The following is a 15,121-nucleotide window of genomic DNA, read 5'->3' as shown; positions in this document are numbered from 1 at the left end:
TGCTCACAGAAGCCTTTTGAATTATTTCCTGTTTTTCAGATATATATAAACATTACCCTAATAACAGATCATTCAAAGTATTATGTTTCTATAACCGGGTGAATGATAAGGGTATTATATATTTTTGTTCCATTCCTAAATTGTTCTTCACATTTCATCATAAACTACTTGTCTCTCTCAGTTAAGTTCTGAACAACTTAGAATCGTGAAGAAAATGTCTTTCCTTTTAAGTCGCTTACGTAGAAACCGTGTTTCTTCATCATCTTGAAGACGTATTTTTCTTCTGTTCATTGTTCGGGCCAAACTATTACAATAGGTGAAACTACTGTGGTGTTTGAAATATTTTTACGCGCCATAAGTAACCTAATATATGTATATAGGTAATGTGTAGAGTAGAGAACAATCCAAACACCATATTCATAGACAAGCAAACACTTGACGAGATATGTTTCAATGATAATAATAAACAATGCCGAAAACTTGCGAATCTTTACAATCTTCAATGCTTGGTTTGCTCGTGCCCAAGGTTACTGAAATACATCTAATTCAGGAAAGGTATGGCATATTCAATAATAGAATGACCTTCATGCTTGTTTTCTTTAAAACAAAATTCAGACTTTTGGTGATAAAAAAGTGCCATTCTATGTAAATAGCATTATACGAATTACTTATTATAAACAAAAAACGAAGGGTGCCAAGAGTGTCATTTTCTAAGATAATTTTCGCGATTTCCATTTCACTAAATGTTAATACAGATTAGAACGTTGTACACATTGATTTGCATAAGAAAACAAAAACTTTGATAAGTGGCAGAAAATTAATTTGGGTATTTTAATTGTTGTTGTAGTTTTTATAATATTAACAAGGTCCAAACAAACTGAGTATTTGTATACACTTTCAAGCAGGCGATTATAATTCTTACTGGGCATGTGCAGCACGAGCCACGAAAATATAAGCTTTTGAAAGCGATTAGTAACAGGTTAAAACATGTTTGTATTAGTATTGTCTTTTCAAATAAAGTGATAAATATTACACAAGTATACTTTTTTGTCATAACTAGTACCCATTATATTAAGCGTTGACAGATTTTTTAAACAAAAACTATTAATTAACTATAAGTACAGAACAATCGCCACCAGAGACAAATAAGAGTTTTTACAGTTATTGTGTCACCTCGCAAGCGTAATAATTCTTCAGAACAGTTGAATATGTCAACATTACGAGCACAAGGACTTGTGTAGCGTACAAGACTAAACTGGCGAAGAATCGTGTTTTTGTTGTTTTAGTCTGGAGTGTAGTAACTTGTAATTCTACTGATCTGATATGCTATGGTATTGAGCTTTACTAACAGCAACTTACTAGAGAACCAAATGTAGCTGATATGGCATTGCACGTTGTTATCCCTAATGGGCAAGTTAAGAAAAAAGAAACTCAAAAGCAAGATTAGTCTTACAATGATATTTTACTACATTTGTTATCCTTATAAGGGCAATGTTTCATTAGTTTAGGCATTACACATCATAACTTCATTTTTCATACGTGATTGACATGGGTGGTGTTTGGACTAGTTTGTTAAAGAGTTCAGTGCAGAGTAAATACGTGCTACTCTACTCGGATAATAGTGCAATTTGACTTTCACCTTTATAACGCATCTACGACTCCAAAGTGCCGAGCGCGATTTATTTTATTTGTGTGTGTGTGGTAACAGGGCGCCAACCATAGAGCTTCGGATTCACAGTTTAGTACGCTAACCATGGGCCACGCTCAACCGCGAGGGAAGGACATTGATGATATGCCCAAGATTAAATGAGAAGATTCAAGTATACCTATAATCTAAAAATTTCTCTAAAACACTTAATGGATTTGTCAAAATTAATCATATTTATTACAAAGTGTTTTTTAAAATACATTTTGAGTAATATCAATCTAAGCCTATTATTCATTATGGGAAGATCGTAGGCATATCCGAAACAGCAAAACGTTAAGAAAAGTGGGGGTTATCGAATAAAAGAATCCCCTCCCTAGTTTAAAGAGGAGTATTTATACATTTTATCCTTCCTTTTGGCTGCAACAAATAGCTCATGTTACAAACAAATATTAGGTTTTCAATTTGTTAGAAAGAATATAAGTTAAGCATTAGTTTATTAATAATAATCCAAACTTAGATAACGAAAACGAACAGACAAATAACTTGATTATTATTATTTTGTTTCAATTCCGTATGGAATCTTCATATTTTTTGAATCACTGTTTTAAGGACTTGTGAAGAAATAAAATTAAAACAATCACAGGATATTTTATATAAATGTAAAAGGCAACGATACAATATGCCTTGTTTTAATTTTTGAAAATTACCTATCGTAAGACGTTACAATTTTTTTTAAATAAGAGAACATAATTCTAAAGTATCTGGTTCTGAATTGAAATACGTAAATGTTTCATCGAACTTTATTGAGCGATGTATATTGGTTTTGAGACTCTACATCTTAGCATAAACATTAAAACTTTTAAGACACTGTACAGTCATCAGGTTCACTAGAAGGGTTGTCTTTCAATTTTGAAGACGTTTTCTTGCTAGAACGGCGTATCAGGCTACGACTGCGTGGTTTTGATCGCTGACCTTCAGCGCCTTCTGGCATTTCAACATGTGGACTAAGAGTATTCAGTAGCTTAGATTTTCCTCCTGGAATATGAGCGCTGGAACGACGTCGCAGTCCAGTTTCTGTAAGAAGTGGGATTTTGGCCAAATGAAGAAATCCTTTGAATAACTCTTTGATGTTTACGTTGTCTTTAGCAGAACACTCCATCAATTTGGTTCTAAGTCGAGGAAGATCACAGAAGATCCACTCGGCAACGTCCTCTTTGGGAACTTCACGTTTTTCTGGTGACAGATCAGATTTATTTCCTACAAATATCACAGGAATCTCTTGAAAGTCTGCCCGTTGCTCGCGAATCTCTTCAAAACATTGTTTCATAATACCAACAGAAGATAAATTATCAATACTGTAAACAATGAGGAATGCTTGGGCATTAGCGATGGACAACCGTCTCATCGCAGGAAACTGAAGATCTCCTGCCGTGTCCAGCAAGTCTACTTTCAAGGTCATAGTTCCAAAGTCAAACTCCTTGTAATGAAGGTCCTCAACCGTGGGTCTATGTTTCTCACAAAATGTATTAGATAAAAATCTCTTAACAATAGCAGACTTACCAACCCCACCGCCTCCTAAGACAACCAACCGAACTCGATATTCACTGTCGTCACTCATGATTATTCAAGTGACGTCACACATACGTCAGCTGCAACAAGTAGAGAATAGTGCTCAAATTCCTTGAAAATCCTAGTGCCACCTACAAGAAAAAAATAACACAGGACTTAATTCGTAATTTTAATAAGTCTTATAATTAAAATATAAATATTAGTTTTAAAAAAAAATCAATGAATACATCAAACGAATTTAAAACAGAAAAATATTAAACGAAAAAAATATTTGTAGTTAATTCAAATAAAAACTACTGAAATTTTAGTCACCAGAAGATAATTCAAAGCTTTTGTATTTAAAACTAAGAAAATTCAGTAAGGTTAAATTATTCAACTGTAATGATAACCTTACCGTACAAGATGAAATTAGAGAAACTTTTGATTTAAATTCTAAAAATACCAAAAATATTATTTCAGTTGAATTATAATCTATATAATAAATTCTCAGTCTTAAACTCTTATCACAACTTCCATGAATTATAAAACAAAAATAGAACTAAAATGATATAGAATGAGCCCCCAAGTTGAGGCTAAACGTGGTGATTTAAGATTAGGGCATGAAAAAGAAAAAGCTGAACAAAAATTTATGTGGATAGTTAAAAACAGGACGACACTACAGAGGCTGTTCTCATGGTTCAGAGGTAAGCTTATGATGCTAATATTCAGGGTTTCATCCTTGCTGTGGACCCAGCACAGATAGTCCTTTGTGCATGTTTATGTTTATCAACAAACTACAAATGCTTTTGCACGATTCGCCCTTTTGTAAGAATGCTGGAATAGAAAAGCACATTATGAATCTATCAAAAATTATCTAAGTTTGTATTCGAATTTGGTTTTGTGTATTGAAAGCGAGATTACTATTAGTGTCTTATCACGGTTGAGAAAATAAGGTATAAAGCTATTAGTTCAGTGGCATTTAACAAAAATGTCTTTGTTATTTCAGTTGTAGACAGCGCTGAATGCAATATATTAAAATGATTTTGAATATGCGAATCAACAAGTCACGTGACAACCACCGCCAATACAAAGTAGCAATGAAACTGTATTTATCAGAACTATATTTTTACATTGTTGACATTTCATTGTTAAAGTGATTCCGCAGAAAATTCGGTTGGCTTTGGGAAGAGTATATAACAAACCTTCTTTGACGCAATTATTATTTTTTTACATTTAAATCATAAGATGTGTTCATATAGGGAATTTTGATGTTACAAAACGGAGATATACCTTGTACAGTCTTGGCCAAAATGTTTCCTTATTTTGTATCAAATATGATCATTATTATTGAGATGGATTACATTTAGCGCTGTCAATCTGAAAAATGCATGTTATATTAAACATCTACATACATAATTTCCATAATGAGACAAGTCCTATGGACATTATGAACGATTTATTAGAACAGCAACCAATTTTATCAGACACCATTAGAAAGATGTGTAATTCAGAATTTCATCTATCACAACAAAACCTTACCAAAACATATATAATGACAAATTGTAATATCAAATTATTACTGATAGCATCTGTAACCTTATATCTGTTCATATTAAACATCAGTACTTGGTTGGTCTTCCTCGTGCTCTAATAACCTCCTCAGGCCAACGTGGCGTACTGTCGATGAGATTATTGATGTAATACATCGTGATTTCATCCCAATTTTCACTAGAAGTTGTTGCAACTCAGCTAAAGCAGCTGGTTTAGGATCTTGGTTAGCAATTTTCCGGCTCAGTTATGCCCAACAGCTCAATGGGATTACAATCTGGAGACTTTGCTGGTCATGGCAACCTTGTAACGTCCTCCTGGTCGAGATAATCCTGTACAGTACCTGCACTGTGGGCAGTGGCATTGTCATCCTGGAACACAAAGTTATTGCTAAACCTTGCCTTAGCATATGACAGAAATGTTGTCTCCATGTGATGCCTGTAGGAGGCACCCTGGAAGATATGAAGAGCAGTTTTTCTGCCATGATGAATAGCTGCCCAAACATATACTGCACCACCTCCTGCGTGTTATCTGTGGGAAAGAAAGTCTTCCCTCATCTGATCTACAGGCAAACGACGAAAACGAATCCTACCATCAGCTTTAATAAGCCAGAAACAGGACTAACTGTAAATTGGCATGCTGGCGTGCCCAAGTAACATGGTTAGGGTGGTAAAGTCTGGTTAATATCAGTTTGCAGGTAGCTCTTCTTGCAAAATAACCTTCTTTAGACACTTTCCCATTCACTGTTCTTCTGGATATGCTGGAATGAATGTGTTTATGTCATTCCTGTTGTAAGTTGTTGCAAGAGTTCTTTAGACTTTGACGTGTTAACCTGATCCAAACACAGTCATCTAAGGAGGTAGACTTTCCTGGAACAACTTTTCCTGTAGTCCGATGACGTTTCGGGATTTTGGATACAGTACACTGGGAAAACTCTACTGTTCTGGCAATGTACGTTTGCTTCATACCATTTCTGTACAGTCGAACAATTTAACCCTATAACTTCTGACACGCGACGAAGCATGACCAAGGGACAGAGAAACTGTCCCAACAAAGCGTTGATCTGTTTCGAAAATATTATACGAAAAGCACACCCTTTTATACAACACAGATGTATATGTGTGTTTGACGAATAAATGCTCAAAACAACTTAAAGAGACCAGAATAACAACTAGAGCATGTTTGTCCGATCATAGGCTACCTTCCCTGTTATTACTATGAACTTTACTCAATAATTACTCCGTGCATATAGACAATAACACCAATATAGAACAGTATGCAAACATTTTGGCCAAGATTGTAATTAATTCACAAACAAAAAATAAGGATGGATTTGGGGTACAAGAATCATCTAGAAAGAGATCTAAAACAACTTATAGTCCAGTCGTGGTAAGCAAAGTGAGAATCCACGAACGCAACACAGGCGAGAAGGATCTCGATCTCCCTCTAGGTAAGTGACACAGGTTTCTTCCACAACATATTAATTTAACTGTCCTGCCTCCAGCAACTGAAGAATGAAACGGGTATTCATATTATTCGATGCGAAGACAGTGGTAGCCCCCAGTGGATCAGCAGTAAGTATGACAGATTATGACGATAAAAACTGGATTTCGATACCCGTAGTGGACACAATATGGATAACCCATTGTGTAGCTTTGTGTTTAACAACAAACAAGCAAAGACATAACGGTCAAGACTATGGATTTCTGTGGAATTGGACTGTTGCAACAAGAGATGGGAAATCCTTGTCCTCGTACACTACATGTACTATGGAAAACATGCAGGGAGGAGTGGTGTGCCTTAAACATGAAAGCCTTAAGACAGAGCATTTTGCAATGGAAACTACGCTGCAAAGCTAATATCAAGATGGATGAAATAAAGGACGTGGCGACATGGATTGTAAAGACGTAGTGATACTCCAAAATCGTTTTATTATACAAAGGAAGACTTTATTAATTTAGTTATATTTAACAAAAAATTATTATTATATTTCAGATACATTCTATAAAGAATGGCTTTGATAACTGACTATAATTAATTTATAGATTTTATAGTTATGTATAATTAAAAAATTGCTTTATTGGTTCAGTTTGAATGTGCTAGTTATTTTAGACAGCAAATATTGCTCCCAGTGGTAAGTCCCCAGACATACCGCTGTGCGAAACCCGGTTTCTAGCGTTGATACTCGTGGTGGGCAGAGCACAGATAACCCATTGTGTAGCTTTGTGCTTAACTTCAAAAAACAACTACAAAAAAAAAACATACAACATCAATCTGCACTCTGGTGGGCAGAGCACACATAGCCCATTATGTAGCTTTGTGCTTAACTTCAAAAAACAACAACAAAAAAAAAAACATACAACATCAATCTGCACTCGCCACGGGTATTAAACCACAAGTTTTAACGTTATAGGCCTTAAGCTTGCTACCAAGTCAGTGGGGCCAAAAATATTATAGAAATCATAAAATTGAAAACAACTAAAAATTTTACCAATAATCCTTTCAGTATCCCTGGTGGTCATTGTTAGAGAAAAATCAAGTAATAATGTATTATCTTATTAAAGTACAATTATTTGAAGACAAAGATATTTCCTTCACAATTATTCAGGTTTACTAAATTTATTTTAGCTATAACACGTTTAAATGTGTGTGTCTTTGGGAAGTTCTGAAACAACAGAGATTTCTAAGTTTATTATTGTCGTTGTTTTCAGGGTACGTGTTCCAGTTTCATTTTTATGGTAAGAAAACAAATTCAACATTTATATTCTAAACCTAATTAATTTGTAAGTACATTTCCACTAGAACAAGCAATTAAAACACGGTTTTTATCTCAATAAACAAATTGATTATGAAAACTCTCCTCGTTATTAATTGGAAAATTATTACCACTCTCGAGCTAACGAGATTGGTAAAGAAAATGTGAACATTTAAATGCTTAGTGTTAATTCATGCTTACATGTCGAGTTTTTAAATGTTTGTAATTATATTTCCAGTTAAGCGTTTTGAATTATGAAATTTACTGCTAACATTAGGTAAATGCTCGCTCTGTACATTTCTCCAAGAAACATAATAGCATTAAATGTTAAAAAAAAGTTCAGTAACTGCATCAACAAACTTGCATCTCCTTGGAAACCGTTGTCGCGCCTGTTTTCTAACAGGAACGCGTTGGCAGTTTATACCATAACTAAAAGACCTTTTAGCATCAATGCTGGTAGTATTATTATAACGAATTATTTAATTAATTTATTGTTTTTAATGTGTTCCACTCAGGCGTAAGTTTCATAAAAATATTTAAAATCATCTCATCTGGATCACTAAATAATGAATGTTTAATTAAATAAAGTCAATCTAATATAAATGAGCTCCCTACTCTAAATAACAATACAACTTCAGTTAACTTGTATGATTCCGCTAAAAATTGTAATATTCACATTTATACTTTACACGTATCCTACTTTTTAATATTCATTTTTATATTCTGTTTTAATTTCGCTTTTTTTAAATTTTGGAACTTTATAACTTTAGAAATGTCTATATTTAATGTTTTATCTTGTTTAATATAGCTTGCTGAAGATGAGATATGGATATTTCGAATTTTCAAACTTTAAATATCTGTTGTCGTCTCACATGTCAGATGTTTGACGCTGTTGTCGTCTCACATGTCAGATGTTTGTCGCTGTTGTCGTCTCACATGTCAGATGTTTGTCGCTGTTGTCGTCTCACATGTCAGTTGTTTGTTACTGTTGTCGTCTCACATGTCAGATGTTTGTTACTGTTGTCGTCTCACATGTCAGTTGTTTGTTCCTGTTGTCGTCTCACATGTCAGATGTTTGTTACTGTTTTCGTCTCACATGTCAGATGTTTACGCTGTTGTCGTCTCACATGTCAGATGTTTGTTTTCTTCAGAAAATGATCGTGGTTGTTTCGTGTTGGGTTATATAGACAACCGTGTTACACTGTTAACTTACAGAGTGGGTCTGTTCAGTTTTCTTCTGATAATGATCGTGTTTGTTTCGTGCTGAGTTATATAGATAACCGTGTTACACTGTTAACTTACAGATTGAGTCCTGTTCAGTTTTCTTCTGATAACGATCGTGGTTGTTTCGTGTTGGGTTATATAGATAACTACGTTACACTGTTAACTTACAGATTGGGTCCTGTTCAGTTCTACTGTTCTGCCGTTCATGATCAAATTCATATGATGATTCATAGATGTCGCTTTTAGACTGTTACTTTCCTGATTAGCTATTGTAGGGATGTTTTCTTTGAACGTCCACAGTTTATATCAATATAAAAAAAGTACAATGAGGTTGTAAATAAAAAGAAATAGCTACAATTCAAGGTAATGCACAACTGAAATATAAATTTTGGTAGGTTAAAGAAATCCTAACGTTACACGCACAATAATTAGTTCCTTCAATTATATTAGGCCTTACTCCAGCATTTTTAGAAACAATTAATTAACAAATTAATTAATCTTTACTAGTAATTAATATGGTAATAACTATTATTATTATTTCCTACTAACCTGTTCTTATTCTAACTAACTCCAACGAACGGTCAACTGGTCAGACCTACCTAGATGTCACTACAAGAGGGCAGCCGTGTTTCGAATACAAAAACTATAACATCATTTGTTCCAGCCCAACAATGCTTTAGTACGTCTTCACATAACTGAACAGATTTATTCAGGTCACAGCTTGTGAACACATAAAATAAGATGTAAAATCATGCCATGGACTTATTTTCCCGAAAGGAGGCTGAAGGTCGCCTGGGGGGGGGGGTTACTTGTTTTAATCACTCGCAACACTTTACAGTGGCATGTTGTCTGTCAGTCAGTCAGTACACACACTCATATGACGTCATATAAGGAACGTTTAGCATTGCAATTTGTAATGTAGTGACGTCAGTAAAACGTGCGCATGCCATGAATCACGAGAATAATTATCCAATCTGTAGGCTACAACAAAACATGAAATACGAACTTCAAAAGCAAGAAATAAAAATAATTGTTACTCTTAATTTTGTTTTTATTTAATCTTGAAACAGGACACTTTCGGGGATCCTGAGGAAGTACATCTAGTATTTTAAATACTCGTAGAATTGACGTATCCAAATATCGTCCAAATCATACAACATTTCGTGTGGTCACATATTTGTACTAATCCCTGTATTTGTAAAAATAGAAAGTTTTTAAACCACTCTCCAAACCAAAACTTTAAAACTTTTAACAACTCTCCGTTTGGAGAGTGTGTTAAAAGTTTTAAAGTTTTTGTTTAAAAACTTTAAAACTTTTTAACACACTCTCCAAACAAAAACTGTAAGTGCTGAAGTCTGGAGCCGCTTTTCAGTAAATATGTAAAACTGGGTACGTATGAAAAGTTGATCTTGGAAGTTCATGCTTTGAGCCCTGTACAAATACACCTGTTTTGATGACTGTAAGTTTGACCCACTAACTACCAAGTCCATCGGTAAGTCAGCGGTAAGTTTTAGGACTTAAAACACTTTAATCCGGAGTTTGATTAGTTGCAGTGAACGGAGCGCAGATGGCCCACCGTGTATCTTTGGGCTAAAAACAAAACAAACTACCTACCAACTATATATTTGTCTTTCTATCTGTCTATATACGTCATCTTTCTTTCTGTCTATATACGTCAGAAAAGTACAGTTTCTATATGTTTGATTTGTTTTTATTTATTGATCTGATTTAGTAAAATGGCAAACAGACAAAAACTAACAACGCTTATTTTATTTCAGACACAGGAAACTTGGAGTTTCTCTGACGCTTTATTTATTTTTTGCCGCCAGGGGGTAGCGTATTAAGTTCACAACTCTGTGTGTTCTTTACTGTAAATTAGCGGACTTATTTCATTTTAGCGACCAATTCATCGGCCAGTCTAGTGAACCACAGGAACCAAGCGACTACTTCGAACATCTCCTTAGTGACCCGTGGTCAAGCTTTCAGACATGGACCTCACACTGACCACTATACACGTATCCTCAGTTCTATATAAAGTCCTCCTCTTCTTCGACTAAACCATTAAAAATATTCAAACTAGAAGGAAACCATCTTATAAGCCACAAATATCAACCACGACGAGAGAACTCGGTTGTCAGTAGCATCTGCGCGCCTGTGTAAAAATGTGAGTAATGAAGTTATTTCTAATTTTTTTTTACTTCCAACTTCAACTGACAGTGCTATTTTACACGTAATCTCTCGCTCTTGTTTAGCAAAACGACAGTTTGAGTTGTATTCAAACATTAGTAAGTGTTTTTTTATAAAGAAAAATATTCACATCCTGCCTGTTCATAATTTTGAAAAGAGAAAAAATAAAAGTTGTATTGGGGAGGTTCAAAACCTCTAACGGACAACAATATACAGAAAAGCCTTCCAGCTATTGCGTTACCCTAGAAACCAGAGTTGGTAGTTTGAATAATATTAGAATTTTAATGTGTGTGTGTGTTTTATAGCAAAGCCAAAATCGGGCTATCTGCTGTGTTCACCGAGGTGAATCGAACCTCTGATTTAAATGTTTTAAATCCGTAGATTTACCCGCTGTTTCATCGGGGGGGGGGGGAGATTTGATGACTGAGACAATTGTTTCAGTACTATTAAAATAGTGAGGGCCTAGACAATGGGTTATAGCATGCATTCCCAAACATTTTCAGCACCCCATCCCCAGAATATTTCGCATCCCGACTGAAGCCCCCAAACCCAAACAATCTAGAGATACTGAATACCTTACCTGCTGCGACACTCCTGGCACTTTCCTACAGATCCTCAAGGTCCTAGGCCCCCAGTTTTGGAATCCCTGGGTTAGATTCTGCAAGGTTTATACCTAGCTCATATCTAGGTTTTGGTAAACTAATTTCCAGAGTTAGTAAAGAGTTAATGAACTCTATTGTCACTACAAATACCAGTAAAACAAAAGCACCCTACAAATTAAAGTTTCATTGTCCAGAATTGTTACCAATCTAACATCTATGTTTTCAAATCACTACAGACTTACATCTGCCATACAGAACGACGTTTGAAGGCGGTGATAGTTCTCTACTAATTCCGAAACACAGCTATAACATAAACGAGCCGAACAGTATAATTTAAAGTATTAACGATACCTCATTGAGAGTTGTAGCTACTGTAGTTAAAGCAGATATATAAATTATGACTAGATACTGGAAGTAAGTTATTAAAAGTTTGTTTGTTTAGAATATTAAGTAAGTAAATACAGAGTGTGGTAAAATAATTCGTTTGTTGTACAAATGTTTAAATAAAGTTAGAAAAGTCGTATATATATCTAAGTTCTCGCCTCCCACAGTGGCACAGCGGTATGTCTACGGGCATAAAACGCTAGAATCCGGGTTGCGATACCCGTGGTGGGCAGAGCACAGATAGCCCATTGTGTAGCTTTGTGCTTAATTACAAACAAACAAACCACGAGGTTGCCCCCCCCCAGTTGCACAGCGGTATGTCTGCGGACTTAAAATGCTAGAATCCGGGTTTCGATACCCGTGGTGGGCAGAGCACAGATAGCCCATTGTTTAGCTTTGTGCATAACTACAAACAACAACAACAAATATTGTCCTTGTTACTTCCCCCAATAACGCACTAAATATATTAACCTTATTAATATACGGTACGAAAAAACTTGATCTTGTTAGGTTACTAATGGATGTAGCTTTATATCGCTGCTGTGCCAGCGAACATGAATATAAATCAGGCAGATATATATGATCGCTGCTATGCCAGTGAACACGAACATAAATCAGGCAGATATATATAGTCGCTGCTATGCCAGTGAACATGAACATAAATCAGGCAGATATATATAGTCGCTGCTATGCCAGTGAACATGAACATATATCAGGCAGATATATATGGTCGCTGCTGTATCATTGAACATGAAGATGAATCATGCAGTTATATATGTATACATATCTCTATAGAGAGATACCGCGTAAAAATAAATCCTGATTGAAGTTTCCAGGAAAACAATTACTACGAGAGAACAGACTTTTTATATGGTTCTGGTGACATATTTCAATAGTCAGAAGCTTTATAACAAGAAACAAATTAAAACCCATAAAACACTCTAAAAGCCAAACTTTGTTGAAGTTTCCAGTCATATTTGTGTGATTTCTATAAGCATACATCGCCGAGTGTATCTATTTATCCTGAATTAAAACAGAGGTTAACACATTGATATACACATCATATAACCATACGTATTGGAAGAACATAACCCACCTAGTAATGAGATTATCCACATTAAAGCAGCATAGAACCACACACAGTGCACAGTTGCTTACTCTTTATAACAGTAAACAGATGCCACACATAAAAAGGTGGGTTTAGTTAATACAAGAAAGGTTCTCACGAACGTTTAAAAAGAAATCGTTATAAAAATGTCATTCTCTGAGAAATTTCATAAACACCAGTTAATACCCAAGTGCACTAAGGGTAATTTGTTAAAATAAAAGGGAAAACTACTTGCTGCACTAATGTGGAAAATCAATCCAGCAGCCCAAAACTGATCCAATATCAGCTTATGTGAACTTGAAAACAATAATCCTATCACCCAAAATTTTAACGAGTTTAGCCAATCAGGCCAGGACGTCCACTTTTTGCAGGGATCTTGTTGATGCTGGATTACGTGAAGGGAGGTAGTTTGTAAGCTGCTTACCACAGTTGTAAATGCAAATGTTCGTAATGCCTTGAACATAAAAAATATGAGCGATGAAGATTGGAATCTACTGTGCGAAGTGGTGTATTTCTCTACTCATTGTTTGTTTCGAGTGGATGGGTCTGGATCGGAATAATGTGCCGTTTCAGTTGTAGAGTAATGTGGGCCTGCTTTAGATGGATTGTGCTTGGTCTGCTGGTACAAATATCGTGTTTTATTGTAGAAATTGCTACATTTCTCCATTAATTGAATTCTATGGGATATCAGCCTAATTCGTTTAGTATGATAATGCTGTATGCCACACTGTAAGCCACGTACATCAGTGGCTTCAGACATAAACAAATACGTCCTCACCTGTCTGGCTCACCATGAATCCAACTGAGTCACACTTAAACATTTTAGTACGTCCCCAATGAAAATACATTTATCCCCAAAATTTCACTACACATAGAGCTTCTTTCCAATAAAAGTGGCAGTTTATTCACTACATATGTACCAAGGGTTAATGAAAATTGTAAATAAGAGAGTTGAAGCTGTGAATAACACGAAATTTTGGCTCACTTCTTATCAAAATAGATCCTAAGTGGTGGACATATGTCATTCTCTTTCTGAACGGATGGTGTCCCAGTACTTCTGTAATACAGGATATGTATATGTTCCTTGAAGATAAAAGTAGTGCTTTTGTTTTAATACAAATTTATATGGTTTAGTAATTTAATATAAACGTGTTGTGAAAAATAAATCCTCTCGATATTATTTATTTCTTTAATCAGTGACGTCGTTTTACAGGGCCACTTGATGATGTTGAAATTAATTATCGAAAACAGAATATGCTAAGAGCTATTATCTAAGCCTATTGATTTAAGACTGTGGTCCCTCCCCTCAATCGAACATCTGAGAGACGCCAGAAATCTCATTAAGAATAATCCCCTACTTCTGAAACTGACAAGTAGTACATATATCTAACGTCCTCTGATATGAATTAGTTTTCAATCTTGTGAAAATTTATTTATAGGTTATAACTGTTTTAATTGTATCCAACTTTGAAATGCCATGATATTAACTCAGATAAATCATTGAAGAAGTCAAAAACGAAATAAAGTTCAAAACTATTATTAATACATTTCATTACATAATCAAAGTATCAATACCAATTTGATATTTCTCTTCTTTGCTTTTTAGGATTTAAGCTCTTAATGACCAACGCCGTAGGTAGTCGAATGCTGAGTTTCGACAAAATGATACGTGACATTAAAAGGCATAACACAGACTCACGTAAATAACGAATTAATTTCCATCATGGCATGTATCTATTACCAGACTAATATTTTATGACGCAATTGACTTTATGAAATCTTTTCAGCCAAACACTGTACAAGCAAACTTACTTAAGATATTTCAAGTCTGTAAAACGTAATTTTTGTGTTGCTCGTGAGATGGCATTCCAACAATAAACATGTGACAAGAAAGTTGATTAAAACCTTTAATTCATCTGAATCTATTGGTATGTCTTGTTTTTCCTGCACTATGAAATTAAATCTTAAATAAAATCATTAACTTCTACTAACAGAAGAGTGTTTGATTTGTCTTTGTTAAACCAGATTTTCTTCAGCATGCTCCAGCTTATTTCCCATTGATTGTTTGTTTTGAATTTCGCGCAAAGCTACACGAGGGCTATCTGCGCTAGCCGTCC

At 34.9% G+C, this 15,121-nt stretch overlaps 1 protein-coding gene across 2 annotated transcripts in view; it reads right to left on the bottom strand.

Moving 5' to 3' along the window:
- Positions 1–292: 292 nt before the first annotated feature.
- LOC106458354 (GTP-binding protein Di-Ras2-like) overlaps positions 293–15,121 on the bottom strand; it is a 30,449-nt gene continuing 15,620 nt past the window's right edge. For both annotated transcript variants that reach the window (XM_022384540.1, XM_022384539.1), the window contains exon 2: positions 293–3,348. In XM_022384540.1, coding sequence (XP_022240248.1) covers positions 2,508–3,266 — 759 coding nt within the window. In that variant the 5' untranslated portion in view covers positions 3,267–3,348 and the 3' untranslated portion in view covers positions 293–2,507. The remainder of the gene's footprint in view (positions 3,349–15,121) is intronic.

Source organism: Limulus polyphemus, unplaced genomic scaffold (genome assembly GCF_000517525.1).
Source record: "Limulus polyphemus unplaced genomic scaffold, Limulus_polyphemus-2.1.2 Scaffold450, whole genome shotgun sequence".
Lineage (NCBI taxonomy): Eukaryota > Metazoa > Arthropoda > Merostomata > Xiphosura > Limulidae > Limulus > Limulus polyphemus.
The sequence above is the reverse complement of the archived record's forward strand: the minus strand, read 5'-3'. Positions and strand labels throughout refer to the sequence as shown.